The sequence below is a fragment of the Meles meles genome, chromosome 4 (genome assembly GCF_922984935.1).
Source record: "Meles meles chromosome 4, mMelMel3.1 paternal haplotype, whole genome shotgun sequence".
Taxonomy (NCBI): Eukaryota; Metazoa; Chordata; class Mammalia; order Carnivora; family Mustelidae; genus Meles; species Meles meles.
The window spans coordinates 46,664,843-46,686,630 of NC_060069.1; the positions used below are offsets into that span (position 1 = coordinate 46,664,843).

Sequence of the window (21,788 nt, forward strand, 5' to 3'; positions counted from 1 at the left end):
GGTTTTAATTTAAATCTCCCTGATGGCTAGTGATGATGAGCATTTTTTCATGTGTCTGATAGCCATTTGTATGTCTTCATTGGAAAAGTGTCTGTTCATATCTTCTGCCCATTTTTTTTTTGTAAAGATTTTATTTATTTATTTGACAGAGAGAGATCACAAGCAGATAGAGAGGCAGGCAGAGAGAGAGAGAGGGAAGCAGGCTCCCTGCTGAGCAGAGAGCCCGATGTGGGACTCGATCCCAGGACCCCAAGATCATGACCTGAGCCGAAGGCAGTGGCTTAACCCACTGAGCCACCCAGGCGCCCCTCTTCTGCCCATTTTTTGATGTGATTATCTGTTTTGTGTGTGTTGAGTTTAAGGAGTTCTTTATAGATCCTGGATATCAACCTTTTGTCTGTACTTTCATTTGCAAATATCTTCTCCCATTCCGTGGGTTGCCTCTTTGTTTTGTTGACTGTTTCCTTTGCTGTGCAGAAGCTTTTGATCTTGATGAAGTCCCAAAAGTTTATTTTCGCTTTTGGAGACATATCTTGGAAGAAGTTGCTGTGGCTGATATCGAAGAGGTTACTGCCTATGTTCTCCTCTAGGATTCTGATGGATTCCTGTCTCACATTGAGGTCTTTTATCCATTTTGAGTTTATCTTTGTGTACGATGTAAGAGAATGGTCGAGTTTCATTCTTCTACATATAGCTGTCCAGTTTTCCCAGAACCATTTATTGAAGAGACTGTCTTTTTTCCACAGTATATTTTTTCCTGTTTTGTCAAAGATTATTTGACCATAGAATTGAGGGTCCATATCTGGGCTCTCTACTCTGTTCCACTGGTCTATGTGTCTATTTTTATGCCAGTACCACACTGTAAAGACTAAACTTTTAATATCAGAATAGTTTTCGATTTACAGAAAGATTGTGAACATAGTACAGACTTTCCATGTGCTCCAGTTCCAGTTTCCCCTATGGGTAACATCTTGCTTTAGTGTTTCATATTTATTACAACTAACGGACCAATATTGACATATCACTGTTAAGTAAAGTCTATAATTTATTCAGATTTTCTTAGTTTTAACCTTATTTGTTCCAGGAAACCACATTACACTTAGTAGTCATGTCTCCTTAGGCTCCTCTTACCTGTGACAGTTTATCAAACTTTCCTTGTTTTTGGTGACGTTGACAGTTTTGAGGAGTACCACGGGCGGTGGTGGGGAGTGTTTCATGGAATGTCCCTCTACTGGGGTTTGTCTAATGTTTTTCTCATTATTAGACCAGAATTATGAGTTTTCGGGGAAAGGGAACATACAGAGGCAAAGTGCCATTCCCATCTCATCTTGGTAAGAGCAGATACCACCAACATGATTTATCATTGTTGATGCTGATCTCTGTCCCTTGTTTGAGGTGGAGCTTGTCAGGTTTCTCCACCACAAAGTTACTTTTTTTTTCTTTTTTTCTTTTTCTATACTGTACTCTTAGGGGAGGAAGTCACTGTGTGCAGCCCACACATAAGGGGAGAGCTGCGTTACTCTCCTGGGGTAGGGTAGGATCTACATAAAGACTCCGTGTAGAAGACTGAGCTCTTCTCTCTGATTTATTTATTTACTCTACCCTTTATTTACATCAGTGTAGACTCAGGGATAGCTATTTTATACTTTGGGTTATAACTCAAATCCAATTAAAAAAATTTAAATTTTTATTTATTTTTTAAAAATTTCTTTTCAGTGTTCCAGAATTCATTGTTTATGCACCATACCCAGTGCCCTATGCAATACATGCCCTCCTTAATACCCACCACCAGGCTCACCCAACCTCCCACCTCCTCTCCTCCAAAACCCTCAGTTAGTTCCTCAGAGTCCACAGTCTCTCATGGTGTCTCCCCCTCTAATTTCCCCCAATTCCCTTCTCCTCTCCATCTCCCCATGTCCTTCATGTTATTCCTTATGCTCTACAAATAAGCAAAACCATATGATAATTGACTGTCTGCTTGACTTATTTCACTCAGCATAATCCCAAATCCAATTTTTAATTTTTAAAAAAGATTTTTTAATTTTTTTAAATTTCTTTTCAGCATAACAGAATTCATTGTTTTTGCACCACACCCAGTGCTACATGCAATACATGCCCTCCTTAATACCCATCACCTGGCTCCCCCAACCTCCCACCCCCCGCCCCTTCAAAACCCTCAGATTGTTTTTCATAGTCCATAGTCTTTCATGGTTCATCTCCCCTTCCAATTTCCCTCAACTCCCATCTCCTCTCCATCTCCCTATGTCTATTTTTATTTATTTTTTAAAATTTCTTTTCAGTGTTCCCGAATTCGTTGTTTATGCACCACACCCAGTGTTCCATGCAATACGTGCCCTCCTTAATACCTACTACCACGCTCACCTAACCCTCCCCTCCCCTCCCCTCCAAAGCCCTCAGTTTGTTTCTCAGAGTCCACAGTCTCTCATGCTTTCCAATTTCCCCCAATTCACTTCTCCTTTCCTTCTCACAATGTCCTCCGTGTTACCCCTTATGCTCCACAAATAAGTGAAACCATGTGATAATTGACTCTCTCTGCTTGACTTATTTCACTCAGCATAATCCCAAATCCAATGTTTAAATTCTGTTGCTCAGATTGTTGGAGCTTTGGCCATGGGGAGCTCTTTAGCTGCTCCCGTGCCTTTGTGGTATATCCCCACCACTGTTTTGTTTTGTTTCTGAGCACGTCTTTAGTTTCTGGCACTGTAAGAGGCTCCAGGCTCATCCTGTATACTTGTTGCTCTGGTCCTGGAATCAGCCATTTTTCCAATTTTTATTGGAAAATGGTATTGGAAACAAAGATCTGAGGGCTAGGTATATGTTCTCCCATGGACACATTTTGTACACTTTTCTGTACATTATTAGTTCTATTTTATAGATGGGCAATCTTGCAGCCTTGTATAGGTTCCCCCATTTAGTGGCAGAGTCTGGCTTCCCATCTGGACTTGGGGTGACTAGAGACCCATGTTCCTTTCAGTGTGCCCAGAAATAATGGCTAAAGCAAAGAGGAATGTCCATTATTGCATGCAGTTGGATGACCAATTTGCCTTTACTTTTACTTTTTCTCCCCAGAGAATGAAGCAGCTTTTGTGACTGAATCAGTTGTTTGCCAAAGCTCTCTGGCAGTCAGAGGCAATGGGTGGTGCTTCCAGGGCTCCCAGTTTATTGAAGGGCACCACTGGGGACTTCGCATCTCGGGCAGGCTGCTGTGCCCAGGCTCATGTGAGCAGGGGAAGGGGAGTCTTCTGGAGATCCCTGGGCAGGCTATGAATGGGACCAGGGCCAATCGGCTTTGGGAGAGGCAGGACTGGAGGCAAGAAAAGAAGCAAGGGACACTACGGAGATGAAAATTTCTGGAAGAAGTAAACATCCCCAGGGGAAATAAAAGGTCTACTCCACGGGATCCAAATCTATACTTCTTGGGCAGTTCCGGGAATTCAGTGCATCCTTAATGAGGATTCATCTCTTGCTACCAAGTGAAGTGCACAGCTTCTTTATTTCGGTATTTTCTGTGCAATTGGAATAAAGTTGCATTACATTTCCAACTCCATGTTCTTGGGAATACTATTAACTTCTAGCTCATGGTTGCCTTCAAACAGAATGACCATCTGCAGCTCCCAATGAGGGCTAGTAAGAAACTTGGCCTATAATAGAAGTTAAAAGAACTTAAAGAAATTATGCTATAGCAAAAACCATGCTTAATAACATCTTTTTCTGATTATGCCATTAAAGTATGTTCATTATGGAATAATAGATGATACAGACAAATGAATAGAGCAAAGAATTATCTCACTCAGAAATACTCACCATTAGGACTTTGCTCTATTTTTTCTTTTTCTGTTTTTTTTTTTTTTCTTGTCTGTGCATCCATGGGTAATATTGTGCTTGTGTTGCATATTAAACTTTGCCTCTTGGGGCGCCTGGGTGGCTCGGTGGGTTAAGCATCTGCCTTTGGCTCAGGTCATGATCTCAGGGCCTGGGATCGAGCCCCACATCGGGCTCTCTGCTCGGCAGGGAGCCTGCTTCCCCCTCTCTCTCTGCCTGCCTCTCTGCCTACTTGTGATCTCTCTCTCTGTCAAATAAATAAATAAATAAATAAATAATTTAAAACTTTGCCTCTTGCTCTTTGCTTAATATTCAATTACCTTTTCCACATTACTAAATATTCCTAAAAATTTGATAGCTGAGATGCACAATACTCCATCAAATTGGATATATTCAGTTTGAACTATGCTGTCATAAATTTCTGTATACATTCATTTTGAATATAGCCAAAATTATTCCCTGTGGAACAATTTCTAGAAGGGGAATGAAGTGATGGTAATAAAAATGTCTACCTCATTGAGTTGATGACTGGAAAAATGAGGTGAGGTGAGTTAGCTTACACCAGTGTTTGGTACAGGCAAGCATTCAATGAATGTTGGGGTTGATCATTGTAAATATATTCCGCTTGACAAATACTAACAAATAGTCTTCCAGAAAACTCCTTTTCATTCTTAGTATGAACATGTTATCAGATATTTTAATAGTAACTGAAACTAGTGTGAACCATAACACTACGCTTTGTGAATGCTATCTGGGATAAGAGATGGGGTCTTGACCAAAGGGATTGAAGAAATTAGGAGTAGACCTCCCAAAGAATGAAGGGGTGAGAAAAATCCTGGAAAGTAGTGGTGAGATCCATTGGATCTAATGGGAGTGTAACCAGGGCATATGTTGGGATACTGAGATACACACATGTATGTGTGTGCATGCATATGTATGTATGTGACATCATGACATCAGTTTTGGGCTACACACCCAAGAGCAGTCACAGATTCTTGAGGGTAGAATACAAGCTTAATGGGGTCACCAGTGCTTTGAGGAAGGAGGCAGGCCAGCTGCTGCCCAGATAATGGAATGTTCAGTTGTGGAGAATGGATGAGTTGGAGACCATATCACAGGAGTTATAAAGATCAAAGGAAAGAAAAGCCTGTGGATTCCAAATTAAAGATAATCACCGAGGTAGTAAATTCTAATAAATGAAACTGGAGTTTTGGGCAGTGACAAGAAGAGTAAATTAAGAAACAAAAGACGGGCACCTGGGTGGCTCAGTCCGTTAAGCCTCTGCCTTCAGCTCACGTCATGATCTCAGGGTCCTGGGATCAAGCCCTGCATTGGGCTCTCTGCTCAGCAGGAAATCTGCTTTTCCTTCTCCCTCTAGTCCTCCTCCTGCTCCTAAGCTCACTCTCTCTCTCTCAAATAAATCAATAAAATCTTAAAAAAAAAAAAAAAAGAAACAAAAGGCAGGTTCCAGAGAACCATGGTCTAAAATACATTTGTGTTACCAGGAGGGCAGGAAAGCCCTCGACGTGTTCCAGCCAGCAACTGCTCAGGCTTGTGATTTGAGGACGCATGTGTTCCCTGTATGTTGCCCTCACCTCCCTTACCTCACAGATGCTCAATGATGATGGCCTCGTGACCTGTCTCTCATGGAGCACTTAAGTCTGTCCTGGGCAGTCCAGTGTCAGGAAGATGGGGCAGACAGTATCAGTTCTATTGTACAGATGAGGCAACTGAGGCTCAGAGCAGTGAGGAGACTTGTTGAAGGGCATATGACAAAAGAACGAGAGACGGGAAGTGGATGTGCTTCCCACCTCCTATTCCACAATAAGTGACTATTTCACAGTGTTTGGTGTGCAAGCTCCCGGCTCAGATGCCAGCTGGGGAAGTTCCCTGTGTGGTGGTGGGGGTGGGGGAAGCACGGCAGGGGGAGAAGAAGAAGGCCGGGACACCTCCTGACAGAGTGGGACTTCTGAGTGGGACTTGGACGGCCAACCTCTGACGCTACTTCTCATGCCAAAATTGTCTGGCTCTGAATTTCTCTCATTTAAAGGGCTGGGGTTGCCCTCATTAGACAGTGAGACTGGCAGAGATCGGCTAAGATTCTTGCCCTTTTCTGTGCTCTGCGATGTCCTGTCAAAGAGCCCCCCAGGAACTCAAGACCCTACAACAGCCCTCTCTTATATTAAACCACCCCTTCCACGATGAAGAGCTTCGCAGAAGTCTGAGCACGCAGCACGGGCAGCGATAGTTGTCTCACACAGACTCGGTGCCAAGTGCTTTACCTGCCTCTTCTCTCCTAAGCGTCTCGTCAATTCCAAGAGATTAGAGGTCAGGGAATTGGTTCTCGATCACGCTGAGCAGAAGAGAAAAGGCAATCACTGGAGCCCGAGCTCTCTGACATTAGGGCAAATACTTTTTTCTACTTTATTGAAGTATAATTTAATTACAATAAACTGGACATATATAAAGTGCAAAATAAGTCAGGTGCACACCTGTGAAGCTGTCTCCACAAACAAGAGGACCTTATTCTTTTTTTTTTTTTAAATATTTATTTTTATTTGTTTATTTACAGCATAACAGTGTTCATTGTTTTGGCATCACACCCAGTGCTCCATGCAGTACGTGCCCTCCCTATTACCCACCACCTGGTTCCTCAACCTCCCATCCCCCCCCCACCCCCCTGCCGCCCCTTCATAACCCTCTGGTTGTTTTTCAGAGTCCATAGTCTCTCATGGTTCATCTCCCCTTCCAGTTTCCCTCGACTCCCTCTCCTCTCCATCTCCCCATGTCCTCCATGTTATTTGTTATGCTCCACAAATAAGTGAGACCATATGATACTTGACTCTCTCTGCTTGACTTATTTCACTCAGCATAATTTCTTCCAGTCCCGTCCATGTTGCTACAAAAGTTGGGTATTCGTCCTTTCTGATGGAGGCATAATACTCCATTGTGTATATGGACCACATCTTCCTTATCCATTCCTCCGTTGAAGGGCATCTTGGTTCTTTCCACAGTTTGGCGACCGTAGCCATTGCTGCAATAAACATTGGGGTACAAATGGCCCTTCTTTTCACTACATCTGTATCTTTGGGGGTAAATACCCAGCAGTGCAATTGCAGGGTCATAGGGAATCTCTATTCTTAATTTCTTCAGGAATCTCCACACTGTTCTCCAAAGTGGCTGCACTAACTTGCATTCCCACCAACAGTGTAAGAGGGTTCCCCTTTCTCCACATCCTCTCCAACACACGTTGTTTCCTGTCTTGCTAATTTTGGCCATTCTAACTGGTGTCAGGTGGTATCTCAATGTTGTTTTAATTTGAATCTTCCTGATGGCTAGTGATGATGAACATTTTTTCATGTGTCTGATAGCCATTTGTATGTCTTCGTTGGAGAAGTGTCTGTTCATATCTTCTGCCCATTTTTTGATATGATTATCTGTTTTGTGTGTGTTGAGTTTGAGAAGTTCTTTATAGATCCTGGATATCAACCTTTTGTCTGTACTGTCATTTGCAAATATCTTCTCCCATTCCGTGGGTTGAAGAGGACCTTATTCTTAACTGGTAGGCAGCAGCTTCCTCCTGTAGTATCAACCCCATCCTTCTACGTGATGAGAGGTCAGATATTGGAAGATGACCAACTCGTGCTTTCTAGATCTCCCATTCCTCAAGACAAACACCTTTGTAAGTTTCTGTAAATTCATTTCATAGTGCACGGCTGAGTTTCGTTTACCAGCTTGTTAACCCTCCCATAGGGATTTTTGCCCAGGTAATTTGGATATTTGGATGATTCTCCAATATGTCAAAAGCCATTCAAGCTTTTGTCACAAAGCCCATTTCCCTGGCTGGAACCAGGCCTGCAGGTGGCAGCCAACAGTGCCCACTGCAAGGCCAGGTTGGGCAGGCAGACCAGGGCTGGGAGGCCTCCAGGTTAGCAGGTCCTGCTCTGAGTGTTCTTGTGCAAATAGTCTGACGGCCTTCGAATAAGCCATCAATTTACATGTGTGTTTATTTTAGAAAGATCAATAAAAACATTTGAATGGTCTTTCCCCCTGTTTTTAAAATATATATATGGAAGACAAAATTTCCAAGTACAGCTTATCTCCAACTTCTGTCACTAAATATATATACTTAAAATATTTATATTTAATATCTTTTCTTTAAAAACACTCTTAGGGACGCCTGGGTGTCTCAGTTGGTTAAGCAGCTGCCTTTAGCTCAGGTCATGATCTCGGGGCCCTGGGATGGAGTCCCGCATCGGGATCCTTGCTTGTTGGGGAGCCTGCTTCTCCCTCTCCCACTGCCTGCTTGTGCCCTCTCTCTGTCTCTGTAAAATAAATAAATAAAATCTTTAAAAAAAATAAAAAAATAAAAGCACTCTTAGAAGTATTCTGACACTAGGCTGGGCATGTGTACATTACCTTATATATCCTTATTACATCCCATAGAATAGAGTAGTAGTATTCCAGTTCACAGGTGAAAAAACTGAAGCTTCGGGTAATTAAGTGACCTGGCAAATTTTCCACTGGTATTAAATGGTAGAGCCGTAATAATACAGTATCTGCCCTAAGGCTGTGACAGGTTTGAGCGCATCAAGGGTTTGGGAGGTGGATGGCAGAGGGAAACAGGGATCAGTGACTAAAATCCTAAGTCCAAGGACTTCTTTTGATTAAATAACCTCAAATATACCACATCATACCCCCCCACACACATACATTTTCTGCTGTTACAAAAATGGGATCCTCTTCTACACAGTGCTCTGTAACTTAACTTTGCAGGTATGTATCCTAGACAGCTTGCCATGACAATAGACCTAGCATATTGCTTTATTTACCTTTTTAAAAAAAGATTTTATTTATTTATTCGAAAGAGAGACAAGAGAGAAAGAGAGAGAGAGCGAGAGCGAGCCGCACAAGTTGGGAGGAGGAGCAGAGGGAGAGGGAGAAGCAGACTCCCTGCTGAGCAGGAAGCCTGATATGGAGTCCAGTCTCAGGACCCTGAGACAGGACCTGAGCCAAAGGCAGGTGTTCAGCTGACTGAACCACCACATGCGCCTATTTACTTTTTTTTTTTTTTAAAGGAATGCAAGCATAACAAGTTTATCTATACTTGCCAAAAAATGTATATCTTATGTTTCCTCTCCCAGGGACTCTGCTTTAGTAGGTCTGGGTTTAGACCAGAACTTGTGGATTAGAAGAGCTCCTGAGGTGACTGACTTTCAGTGCCACCTCCTGCAGGGTGAAGGAGACATAAACAGAGAAACAACAAGGCACACGACTAGGCAACTACAAGGGCCCTCCAGCCAGAGAAAGACAGAGAGGAATGGGGAGAAGCCTGGACTCCGGTCCAGTGGGGGAGAAAGTACAGTAATACTCCTGTGGCAGACGCTGGAAGAAAGGTATGGATTTCACAGAGGCTTGTAAAGGAGGGAAGTGCCGAGACCATGACAGCCCCCAGAACCCTTTGGAAGAGCAGAGACTAGGCTGGAGGATGACTTTAAAGTTGCATTTGAGTGTAAAACACTGTATTTACTAAATTGTTGATTTGAGGTGCTTTGGCAGAGTTAATGGAAGCTTGAGGGGAGAACTAAAAAAAACCTCAGGGAGTCCCCCTCTGTCACGCAAACTGGGGGAGGATCTGAGTACCAGGAGTGCCTTAGTTTCACTTCCCATCCTTTCTTCCACCAGGAAATAACATATTTCATTGCCTATTTGCTTAGGGCCTTGAAAGATACGTATAATATGGACAAATAAAACCTCTGAAATTCATTAGTTCATTTTAGTCTTCTCCCCAAATATCATTGATTGATCCCCTTAAAAGTGTCCTACCTTCGGTGTGGCTTTCTTGCTGATGAAAGCAATAACTAGCATAAAGTGAACACCAGGAAGGAGGTAAACAGAGAGGCCCGATAGCAGTCCCATTTTGCCTCTCTGTTTCCATCTCCAGCAGGGATCTGTTCTTGATTCCCACTGGGTGGCTCAGTTCTGTGCTTGGGTCATTCTGGGCCCATGGCAGAGATCCTGAAGCCAGCCCAGCCCAGTCCTCCATTGCTCAGTGATGTCATATTCCCTGCCAGTTTGACTGGATGTGGTGCCCTGATTCTTCTAATTGGGCTCCTGCTTCATTTCTTAAGTCTCTCTCCCACGTTGCTGTCTGAAGGCCTATATTGAGCCCAGATCCTTCCTAGAATTTTGTACTAATCATTCTCTTGCCAGGCTCTCACCTGGAATTGGAACCTTGCCCCAGGCCCAAAGTCTCTGGTTGGGATTGGTCACCAGAGGACAGACTCCTGGAGCCAGCTTCCTGTCTGGATTTCCAGGTATCACTTGCCTCATGGCTGGCCTCTAACTGCTTAGCCACCTCTAACTGCTTGTTGGGAATATTCCACTTTTGTTTTAAGAACCTCCCCCAACCCCCTTGGCCAACTACTCTCTTGAGCTATAAGCAAAGATTGCTGTAAATTTCAGTTGCTTGCTAGATTGAACTTCCTTTGTTAGTCCCTGCGATTTCATCAGTTCCCCAAGAGCCGATTTTTTTTTTTTTTTAACCTCAGTGGGTGTGTCCAATGCCATGTCCCAAAGCCTCTTTATCCTACTAAAATAGTTGGATATATTCTACAATTCTGTGTATGGCCACAGCCTACACAATGGGTGGGTTCTAGGAATTTTTTTATTTAAATCGAACTTTTCAAATGAAATTCCCTTTTAAGTATTCTACAGAGAATATTTCATATATCTAATTCTGATTCTTTTATAAAAGGTGGACAGCAATATGGTGCTACATGAACATTTGAGTCCCTGATTTGAGTCCCATCTCTCACAGATTGTAACCTTGGGCAAATCATTGTTCAGTCTTCCCGGAACTTTTTCTTTACCTGAGAAACAATGAGGTCATTTATTAATTTCTAAGGTGGAGTTGTAATAGTGCATGATTCTTTTTTTTTTTTTTTAAAGACTTATTTATTTATCTGAGAGAGAGAAGAGGGGCGGGGGCAGAGGGAAAGGGAGAGAGACAATCCTCAAGGAGACTCTGTGCTGAGCGTGAACCTGATAGGGGTCTCAATCCCAGGACACTGAGTTCATGACCTGAGCTAGATCAGCCACTTAACCACTTAACCAACTGAGCTACCCAGGCATCCCCAGTGATTCTTAATAGTTGCTCTCTAATATGTATTATTTTGTATATTCAAATTTCCAGTTTGAAAGTTCTCAAAATTAGTATACTGACATGAAGTTTCTTTCTGGGCATTTACTCTTTTGGCTTTTTTTTTTTTCTTCTTCTTCTTCTTCTTTTTTTTTTTTTTTAAAGATTTTATTTATTTATTTGACAGAGAGAGATCACAAGTAGGCATAGAGGCAGGCAGAGAGAGAGGAAGGGAAGCAGGCTCACTGCTGAGCAGAGAGCTGGATGCGGGGCTTGATCCCAGGACCCTGAGATCATGACCTGAGCCGAAGGCAGAGGCTTTAACCCACTGAACCACCCAGGTGCCTTATTTTTTTTTTTAAGATTTTATTTATTTATTTGACAGACAGAGATCACAAGTAGGCAGAGAGGCAGGCAGAGAGAGAGAGAGAGAGAGAGAGGAGGAGGAAGCAGGCTCCCTGCTGAGCAGAGAGCCCGACGTGGGGCTCGATCCCAGGACCCTGAGATCATGACCTGAACCGAAGGCAAAGGCTCAATCCACTGAGCCACACAGGCACCCCCCTTATTATTTTTTTAATAGACTATCCTTCATGACCTGGAATGATATGAGTTGCCAAGTGAGGTAAGCTTCACAGAAGGGAAGCAGACTTACCTCTAAAGAGGAATCTTTTATTTTTGGAAAAGGACAGAATGCAAGGGGATGGGGCTTTTCTGCATGTGGATATATGCGCCACCACAAGCCACATTAAAGAAGGTCGGAACCCAGTGCTGAGCAGGGAAAATTAGGAGCAATGCCTCTGAGAAGTAGAAACAGCCATTAGCCAGCTCTTTTCTTCTGTAATTAATGGGGAAGCCCTGTATCTTTGTATTAGACCCTTTAATCTAAGGGTTGCTAAATGTTTTACAAACATTAATTAATTCAATTAAACTTCACCTCACCACCTTGAGGCAGGTAATTCCTCTTTGGGACATCACATCTTTGCTTGCTCCAGTATTATCCACACATTAAGCATTAGTGCAGATTAGGACAACGCATAATAACAGTAAAACCTTGAGTTTAGATAAAGTTCTATAACTAAAGATCTCAAGTACTCTACAAAGAGCAGTTGGGTAACGAGGACCAAAGAGGAAGCTTGAGGCAGCTCATTGCCAATAATGAGAAGGCACCAACGTTACATGTGTTTTGGGTTCCACTCCATGCGGAGGACACATGACCTTGATCAGTTCTCTGTGACCCCTTTGTGACTCAGTTCTTACCGCTCTCAAGTAGGGGCAATGATATTACTCATCTCAATACTTCACAGAAATGTTGCAAGGAATAATGTTTGTAATATGCTGTGGAGTTCTCAGATGAAAGGTGGAAATTAATATATGACGAAACATTATTACCACTTACCTTCACACTATCTAAATGGGTTAGCTAGGGAAGTATCAGCATCCCCACAGTCCTGGCAGAGTCTAGTACTGCCATTATTTCCACTTAATATCTATTATATACACCCAAAGAGGTTGAGAATTGCTGAGAGCAGCAGGCTTGCTCCTAGGATAAATGAAAGCAAGCGGAGATACCAGATCAACAAAGAGGTAGCTAATTATTTATTTTCTTCTTGTTTTCCTTTTTCATTCTCATTTGAGATGGAGTGGTTAAGAGGAAATGAGTGCAGAAAGAGAATCAGGGAATGGATGAAGCAACTTTTCTTTGGACATTCCTCTCAATTCTAAGTCATCAGTGCATGATTCACAATCTCTGAATGAGCTCACGGGCAAATCCTTGTCTGTGCCTTTGCCTTCTGTCTCCTTTTTCAATAATGTTTTCCCTATTCATCTCCATTTACCTAGGCCGGCACAGAGCTCCCTACCTCCATGGAACCTTCCTGGCCTCACTCTCTACCTGAACTCCCTCTGACACTCCAATATGGTTAGAACGTGTTTTGGAATGTATATTTTGATGTTGGGGTTTCTTTATAGTAGACTTAACTTTCAAAGGCATATTGTACTAATCTCTATTTTTTTTTTACCTACTACAGGTCTTGGCACACTGCAGTTAATCAAATAAGTATTAAATAAATGAGAAAATGGAATCTGTCAACAAAATGTCAAGATTCCAATTCAGACCACACCAAATCTACATCCACTACTCTCACCATGCCATATTGTACCTGTGAGGCACATGTAGTGAAGAATAGAAATATTGAACAGGCAAAATTGGGGAGAGACAGCCTGATTGAAACTTTCCATCCTTTTGGGTAAATGCCAAGGAACATGATTGCTGGATCATATGATAAGATGTCTAATTTTGTAAGAAACCTCTAAACTGTCTTCTATCATGACTGTGAGCTTTTGCATTCCCACCAGCAAAGAATGAGGAGAGTTCCTGTTGCTCTACATCCTTGTCAGCATTTGGTATTGTCAGTGCTTTCAATTTTGGCCATTTTAGTAGGTATGCAGTGGACTCTCATTGTTGCTTTAATTTGCATTTCCTTGATAACATTATCAAATGTGTTGGAAATATATGTCCACACCAAAGTCTACACATGAATGTATGCTGCTTTATTTCTAATTGCCAAAACTTGGAAACAACCAAGAAGTCCTTCGGGAAGTGAATGGATAAATAAACTGTGGTGCATCCAGGCAATGAAATATTATTTAACTTTGAAAGGGAATGAGACATGGAGGTAACTTATATGCATATGACTAAGCGAAAGAAATCACTCTGAGAACGCAACATACTGTATGATTCCAATTGTGTAACATTCTGGAAAAAGCAAAATGGGGATAGTAAAAAGAATCAGTGGTCACTAGGGGTTAGGAGAGACGTAAGGATGATTAAAGGGAGCTGAGGGAATTTGAGGGTAGTGGAACTACTCTGTATGATACGGCGATGGTGGATACAAATGTCATTATACATCTGTCAAAACTCATAGGATGTATGACACCAAGAGTAACTCGTAACCTCAACTATGGACTTCTGGTGTTGAGTTGAGGGTGGTTCACTGACGGTAACAAATGTGTCACTGGTGGGGGTTGCTGGTAGTAGGGGAAGATGTATATAGGCAAGAAGTATATGAGAATCTGCTGCTCAGTTTTGGTGTGAACCCAAGACTGCTCTAAAAATAGTCTATTAAATTTGTTTTTAATGAAAAAAACACACTTCCCAACAGGCAAATTAAAGATGTAACTTACAGTGTTCAAGGAAACTCTCCAAAGGAATATGCTACCTAGAAAGACTGAGTGAGTCACTTTAGAACCCACTTATGCAAGATTCCTATAATATTTACACACAGGCTGATCACTAAAAATGCGAGTGTTTATGACATCACTTTGCTGTCACTGGTGCCATTGCTCATTGCATTAAGTCCAGACCTCCCTGGAGTGCCTTTATCTGTATTTTCTGCCACATCTCACTCCTCTTTTTTTCCGTCACACACACACCCTGGTTGGAGCTAAGGTAATGGGCTCCCTCTGGACAAACCCGTGTTTCTCCTTCTGATGGCTTCTCAGCTTCCGATGCTGTTTCCCGAGGCCCCGCTCCCAGTCTGCGTTCTAGCATCTCCACCTGTTAAGCCTTCCCTGTCTGTTTTCAAGACCCTTCTCAAATGCTTCCACAACACAAAGACTTTCCTGGCCAATAAAGGCAACATCCCTTGCAGAACACTTTGGATATGCCAAATAAACATGCATATAATCTGTAAGGGCACCGCCCATAAGTCACGCTGCCAGAGAGGCCCTGGGATGTTTTGCTATTAGAACTCCCCGAGGAACGTGAAGAAACTGTCACTATTTCAAAGTCCTCAGTCCTACTGGGCTATGTTGCTGGAAAATAATTTTCCATAGATTTTCCTGGTTTTCACAAAAGTTTTTTAGGGACTGATTTTGCTATTTGAGTGTGGCTTAAATATTGTTATTGCATAACCAGATTCCTTGAGTGAAGTAAGTTTGTGTGAGGGTTTTCCTTTAACTCTGAATCAGTTACACACTCATCTTCACCCACAATGGAGCCTGCCTTGCCAAAGGTATCCAGGAACCCAGCCAGAAAGCCACAGTGTGGGGTTTACCAATTATGGACACTAGAATGAAACCCTCTTAATGACACACCAACACAGATATGGTTTCACCACATCATATACTAACACTCCTCAACCCCATCAGTTGAGATAAAGTTTGAAGTCTTCTTATTCTGTTTCTTTCTCTGCTCAATATTGGAATGACTGTCTGCTAGAGTTCTAACATGTTCACTTAACTTTTTGGAGGTATGATTTTTTATTGAGACATAACTCACATTCATAAAATTCACTCTTCAAAAGTATACAATTCAGTGAATTTTAGTATATTTGCTAAGTTGTGCAGCCACAACCACTATGTGCTTCCAGAATGTTTTCATCCCCCTTAAAAAAAAAGCCATACTCCTTGTATGTTGATCTTGCGATCAAATGTGAATTTCACTTATTTATTTGATTAAGCTGTGCTAATAATCTTTGGAAATTCAATGAACAGCATGTATATATAGTAATTAATATTATAATAGCTTAATATCGTTAATGTTTATCTTGCTTATACTTTACCATTTGATCAAGGTGCGCGCGCGTGCGCACACACACACACACACACATGCACACACACACTTTGGTCTTGTTAGGGCAATCCGGGCCAGGTTGGGATACTAGTGCCAAGAGCTGTAGCTTGAAGGAGTGAGTAGACACAGTGAAGGTAAAAATAATTCTCCTTTATTGAATAAATACTGTTTTCCATGTACTATTCCTCACTTATGTGGGCAAATGGAGGCTTATAAAGCTTATGAAACTTATTATCCTAAGATGGCAGAACTAGCCCACCTTGGTTCATGGTCCAAATTTGAACTGAGGCTCTCCAAATTCAGAGCACACGCCCCTAACTACTCTGCTCTACTGCCTGCTGTTACCTTGGGCATTTGGTTTAATTACACCAACAGCTCTTGATGGGTGCTGTGAGGTATGCTTTCCCAAATCCTTGTGCAATGCCCCGGATTACTGGATGAGAAGAGACAGCTCCTATAGGTGAAATAATCACACAGCTCAACCAACATGGACAGGAGCTGGAATCCAGGGTTCTTTCCAGAGCCAACATGGCTGGGTGACCCCTATACCATGTTGAGACTTCTGACAGATATCTTAGACTTCTCTGTTCCGGCTTTCATAATAACAAAATACCTTCTATTGTATTTGTTTGAATGCCTGCCTCAGTCTGAGGGCAGCAGATAGGACTTGATTTATATGTGTAGTCCATGTGCTCAGATAGTGTGTATTGAATGGATGTGTGGATAAATTAAAAAATGGGTCTTACCAAAAGGTTGATATCCAGGATCTATAAAGAACTTCTCAAACTCGGGACGCCTGGGTGGCTTAGTGGTTTAAGCCGCTGCCTTCGGCTCAGGTCATGATCTCAGAGTCCTGGGATCGAGTCCCGCGTCGGGCTCTCTGCTCTGAAGGGAGCCTGCTTCCCTCTCACTCTCTCTGCCTGCCTCTCTGCCTACTTGTGATCTCTCTCTGTCAAATAAATAAATAAAATCTAAAAAAAAAAAAAAAAAAGAACTTCTCAAACTCAACACACACAAAACAGATAATCATATCGAAAAATGGGCAGAAGATATGAACAGACACTTCTCCAACGAAGACATACAAATGGCTATCAGACACATGAAAAAATGTTCATCATCACTAGCCATCAGGGAGATTCAAATTAAAACAACATTGAGATACCACCTGACACCAGTTAGAATGGCCAAAATTAGCAAGACAGGAAACAACGTGTGTTGGAGAGGATGTGGAGAAAGGGGAACCCTCTTACACTGTTGGTGGGAATGCAAGTTAGTGCAGCCACTTTGGAGAACAGTGTGGAGACTCCTGAAGAAATTAAGAATAGAGCTTCCCTATGACCCTGCAATTGCACTGCTGGGTATTTACCCCAAAGATACAGATGTAGTGAAAAGAAGGGCCATCTGTACCCCAATGTTTATTGCAGCAATGGCTACGGTCACCAAACTGTGGAAAGAACCAAGATGCCCTTCAACGGATGAATGGATAAGGAAGATGTGGTACATATACACGATGGAGTATTATGCCTCCATCAGAAATGATGAATACCCAACTTTTGTAGCAACATGGACGGGACTGGAGGAGATTATGCTGAGCGAAGTAAGTCAAGCAGAGAGAGTCAAGTATCATATGGTTTCACTTATATGTGGAGCATAACAAATAACACGGAGGGCATGGGGAGATGGAGAGGAGAGGGAGTTGAGGGAAACTGGAAGGGGAGATGAACCATGAGAGACTATGGACTCTGAAAAACAACCAGAGGGTTTTGAAGGGGTGGGGGTGGGGGTGGGTGGGAGGTTGAGGAACCAGGTGGTGGGTAATAGTGAGGGCACGTACTGCATGGAGCACTGGGTGTTATGCCAAAACAATGAACACTGTTATGCTGTAAATAAACAAATAAAAAAATTAAAAAAAAATGGGTCTTACCACAAAGTCACTTGAATATTTGGTTTCTAGACCGCCTGAAGAGTTTAACCACCACCATTTTAGTGAAAGGAGACCACATAAAATAGCTTGATCATACCTTTGTTCTCTCTGTTTTTCCCAAAGTGAACTTAATTCCACATACACGTTAAGTAGAATGCTTTTTGCATACGCAAAGAAATGTGGCCACAAATAACTTTGGAAGAGGATTAGTCGTAACTTGTACCTTTTGTAAGCAAAATGAATGAGGATACTATTAAAAGCTGGTGGATTGGGGCTTTCATTAATCAAATAAAATCTGCAGCTCTGTTAGCCCTCCCCACCCCCAATTTCTTAGCCTCTGTGAATAAAGCAGTGACCTGGGAGTTCTTGAGCCCGCTCCCCCACTCCTTGGAAAGGTCCTGCCAACTCTGCATTGTCCTGTTGGATTTGCAGTCAGATGTCTTATGCTGGCAGGCACTGGGCAGGCAATGAGTTCTTTCCTTGGAAGTTGGGCACAAAAAGACCGGCATGGGAGCTGCCTGTTTTGGGACAGCTGCTCTGAGACAATGCAGTAAGCAAGGCAGAAATTCCTCAGAGCTGAGGGTGACTCGTGGGAGGAGTCCAGTTTGCTAAGTATTGTCATTTGCGGAGAGTAGGTGTGTGTTCAAGAAGGAGTCCTAACCTGGAGGATCATTAACTCTTTCGGCCGGCTGGAGAGCTGCGGTGGCTCGGCAAGTTGGTCCCGGAGGCTCCTGCTCAGGAAGGCCAGGGAGGAGGAGTGGAATCACTTTTTCATGGGGGACCACTTTGAGAAGGGCCAGCACACTCTGCTCAATGAAGGTGAAGAGAATGAGATGGTAAGATTCTAGCCACACTCCCCTCTTCCCATTCCCATTCCCCAGCCTCCAATACTGTCCCCCTGCCACACACACATGCATACACACACACACACACACACACACACACAAATATGCGGGTACGCACACTCTCAGACACACTGACATGCTTCTCTGCAATTTGATTCTGGTATTCCGTGAGAAAAGGTGGCATCCAAGAAATCTCTCTGTCCCGTAGGTATAATCTCTGACAGCAGAAATTTGCCAGGCTGAACACATTGTATTCATTTTATCGAGAAGGGAGAGAAGCACAATGCCACTTTACGATGCCTTTTTGAGCCTCATGAGTCCTGCAAGTTCTGTGCAGAACTTAAATAATTTCAGCAAACCCCTCATGTTGGGAGCGGTGTATTCCTTGATAGGAAGAAGCAGAATAGCCACTGTGAGGTAGGTGTGCAGCTGAGTCTCTGACTGTCCTCTCTTCTCACATATCTGTGTTTGCAAACAATGTTGGCTGGGAAAAATGTAAAATATTAGCAATTTTCAGCCTATACACTTTTATGTTTACTTCTCAAATTTTGCTCATAGGTCTCTCGTTATGGAGATTTTTTACAGACAACTTTTGGTAGTTCACGGTCTCTTTTATTTTAGATGTGCTCTCTTCTGGGGAACTATGGGAAAATCAGAGATGATTCTTATGTTCTTGCTGAATTTAAAGCTGTATTTCTCATTTACCATGTAATCAAGAGAGAGTTAGAAATGCATATTTTTGGTTAATAAGGCCTTTCTGTTAATTGAGTAAGTATAGTCTTTTATGCCAGTAATGGTGTAATTAAAATGCAATACTCCCATTCTATAATAGCATTTTATCTTCCTGGAATTAATAATGAAATAACAAACCCAAAAGATATTTATTTAAATTTTATCCTGGTTAATTGCTTTAGCCCTGACTATTAAATTCTTTGTTCCTGAACTGGTCTTTCAAGTTTAATCTGCTTACCTGTTCCTATAGCAACAACATTTTTTGGAACTTCAAGAGTAGATCCCTTGTGCTATCAAAGCTGAAAAAATTATAAGGGAATAGAAAGCACCCGAATGGATATGGGCTTCTTAACCATCTCCTTACTTCTTTCAGATTGGACTGCTGAATGACCATTCTCTCCAGGCCCTACACAAACATCACTAAAAATGACTTTCTAATGCTCTGTTGGCTATCATCCTTGTTTCTCCAAAATGTTTTCTTTGGAGAGTCAATATTCTATTATTCTCTATATTAAGTTGAAAACTTGACCCTTATCTGGAATGCTCTTCACCAGAAGGCAGGGGCTCCTCCCTCACATCCTCAAATGGAAACACACCCACTCTTTTCTCATACACTCATTTCTGCTCTTTGACAATTTGCCACTCAATAGTCATTAAGAGTCATCCACTTGCTAGCAGACATTCCTAGTGCCGGGGAAACGACTCCTTCCCTAGCCTACACACTGCAGTGCGGCAATTTTGTTCAGAGTTCATCTTCATAATGGCACCGCCCAGTGCATCAGGGTGTCCATATCATGTTGTGGGCACCTGGAAGTCCAGTTAGGAGAGGGCCTTTGGTATGGAAAAGGGGCTCTGTGCTTTCTGGCCCAGAGTCATTTGGCCAGCGGTCTCAGCGGAGGTGAGGCCATTAGTATGCAGTCTTGAGCGCTCCATCTTGTTCCGCCTGGAGAAACCTGGCCACCTGCCTGTTGCTGTGTCTGACTCTCTCCCTTTGTAACTCATTACTCCATTCCCCATGCCCCCCTCACCTAGAGCTGTAAACTTCCAAAATTCTGAAGATCTTTTTTTATTGGTTTGATTTTGATAGAGTCCGATTGACATACAATGTCATGTTAGTTTCAGGTGTACAGGATAGTGATGTGACAATTCTCTGCATTATGAAATGCTCACCACAATAAGTGTGGTTACCATCTGTCACCAGATGAGGTTATTACAATATTCGTGACTATATTCCCTGTGCTGTACGTTTCATCCCTGTGTAACTGGAAGCTTGTACGTCTTTGTCTCCTTCACCAATTTTATCCATTCCCTCAGTGCTCTCCTCTCTGGCAACCACCAGTTTGTTCTCTGTGTTTATGAGCCTGTTTTTGTTTGTTTGCTTGTTTTATTTTGTTTTTTAGATTCCACATATGAGTGAAATCATATGGTATTTGTCTTTCTCTGTCTGACTTCACTTAGCATAATACTTTCTAGGTCCATCCATGGTGTTGTAAACGGGAAGATCTCAGAAAAATGATCAAGATAGCTTCAAGATATTCCATGTGTTTTTATAGTGAGTTTTAGTTTACCAAGTATTTTCTTGGCCGTTAGCTATTTTGGTTTTTACTATACTTTGTGAGGTACATGCTATGATTCCCACTTTAAGGATAAAGAAATTGACGTACTGGGAATTTGTCTAAGGTGGCATCCGTCAGTAAGTCCAGGGGCTGAGGCCCCACATTCATTAAGTTGTCACTTCTTTTGTTTCTGGACCTAAATATAGCCCAGTGATCCCTTTTTCAGTCCTTCCCCAGGACATTGTACTGTTAACAGAATACATTTTCTTTCTTAAGATAACAAAGCTTAAGAAAATGTCTGATCTTAGATTCCCCAAGATCTGTTTTGTTATATATAATTTGTAGACTTGTATTTCCTGAGTAAGTCTGTCTCCTCTTGAATTTTAATCCTTTTTAGAAAGCCGAGAAATTGTCTAGAAATGTGTCACATCAAAGTGTTTATAGTTTCTTGCTTTATAATATACACTATTTGGACCTTTGCAGAAGACATTCCTCCAATAATAGAAATCACTTCAAATTTCAAGAAAAAATAACATTCTAGAGTGTAGCCCTCATGTCAAATGAAGAACAGGAATGTTTCCAGGCCTAAAGATGCCTGGGACTGTCTTCCATTCTAGAACAAAAGAAAGAGGAATTAGAGAGCAACTCTAGGTGATATGAAAGTAGTAATCTTAAGTGCAAAGTAAGACAGGAGTCAAGAGAAAAAAGAATTTGTTTGAAATTTAACAAGGAAGTAAAGGGGAGAAAGTAACCTTAAGAGCAGGTTCACCCAGATGACTTCCTCATAGCCTCAAAGAGCAAACTGTTTCCTAGCCAGTGCTGCAAGTGGACCAGCGGCCCCGCTCGCACTGGCCTTAGGCTAGTCACTTGCTGCTTTACCCTGTTTCCAAATCTGTCCAATAGGAGTGGTCCTTCCTACTCTACCTGTCTCACAGGGCTCTTTTGAGGATCAGCTCAAATAATCTATGGGCAAGTGTTTTGAGAAATACAAAATCTTAGGTGAGTGTAAGCTGCTATTATCGAAATGAAGATAGGAAGTGTCAGGGCTTCAGAAATTAACCAGTTGAATGACCACTAACCCCAACGTGAGGTCATTGCTTCTCGCTAAGTAACCATAAGTAAGGACTGTATACTTTTATTCATTCACAAGCTACAGAGACCATTTAAAAATGGA

General features: G+C 42.2%; 1 protein-coding gene across 1 annotated transcript in view; it reads left to right on the plus strand.

Annotated features, from left to right (window-relative positions):
• The first annotated feature begins 18,049 nt into the window (after window positions 1-18,049).
• The window catches only part of ATP13A4 (ATPase 13A4), a 126,531-nt gene continuing 122,792 nt past the window's right edge, over window positions 18,050-21,788 (plus strand). Inside the window, exon 1 of the mRNA XM_046002732.1 lies at window positions 18,050-18,317. Coding sequence (XP_045858688.1) covers window positions 18,255-18,317 — 63 coding nt within the window. The 5' untranslated portion in view covers window positions 18,050-18,254. The remainder of the gene's footprint in view (window positions 18,318-21,788) is intronic.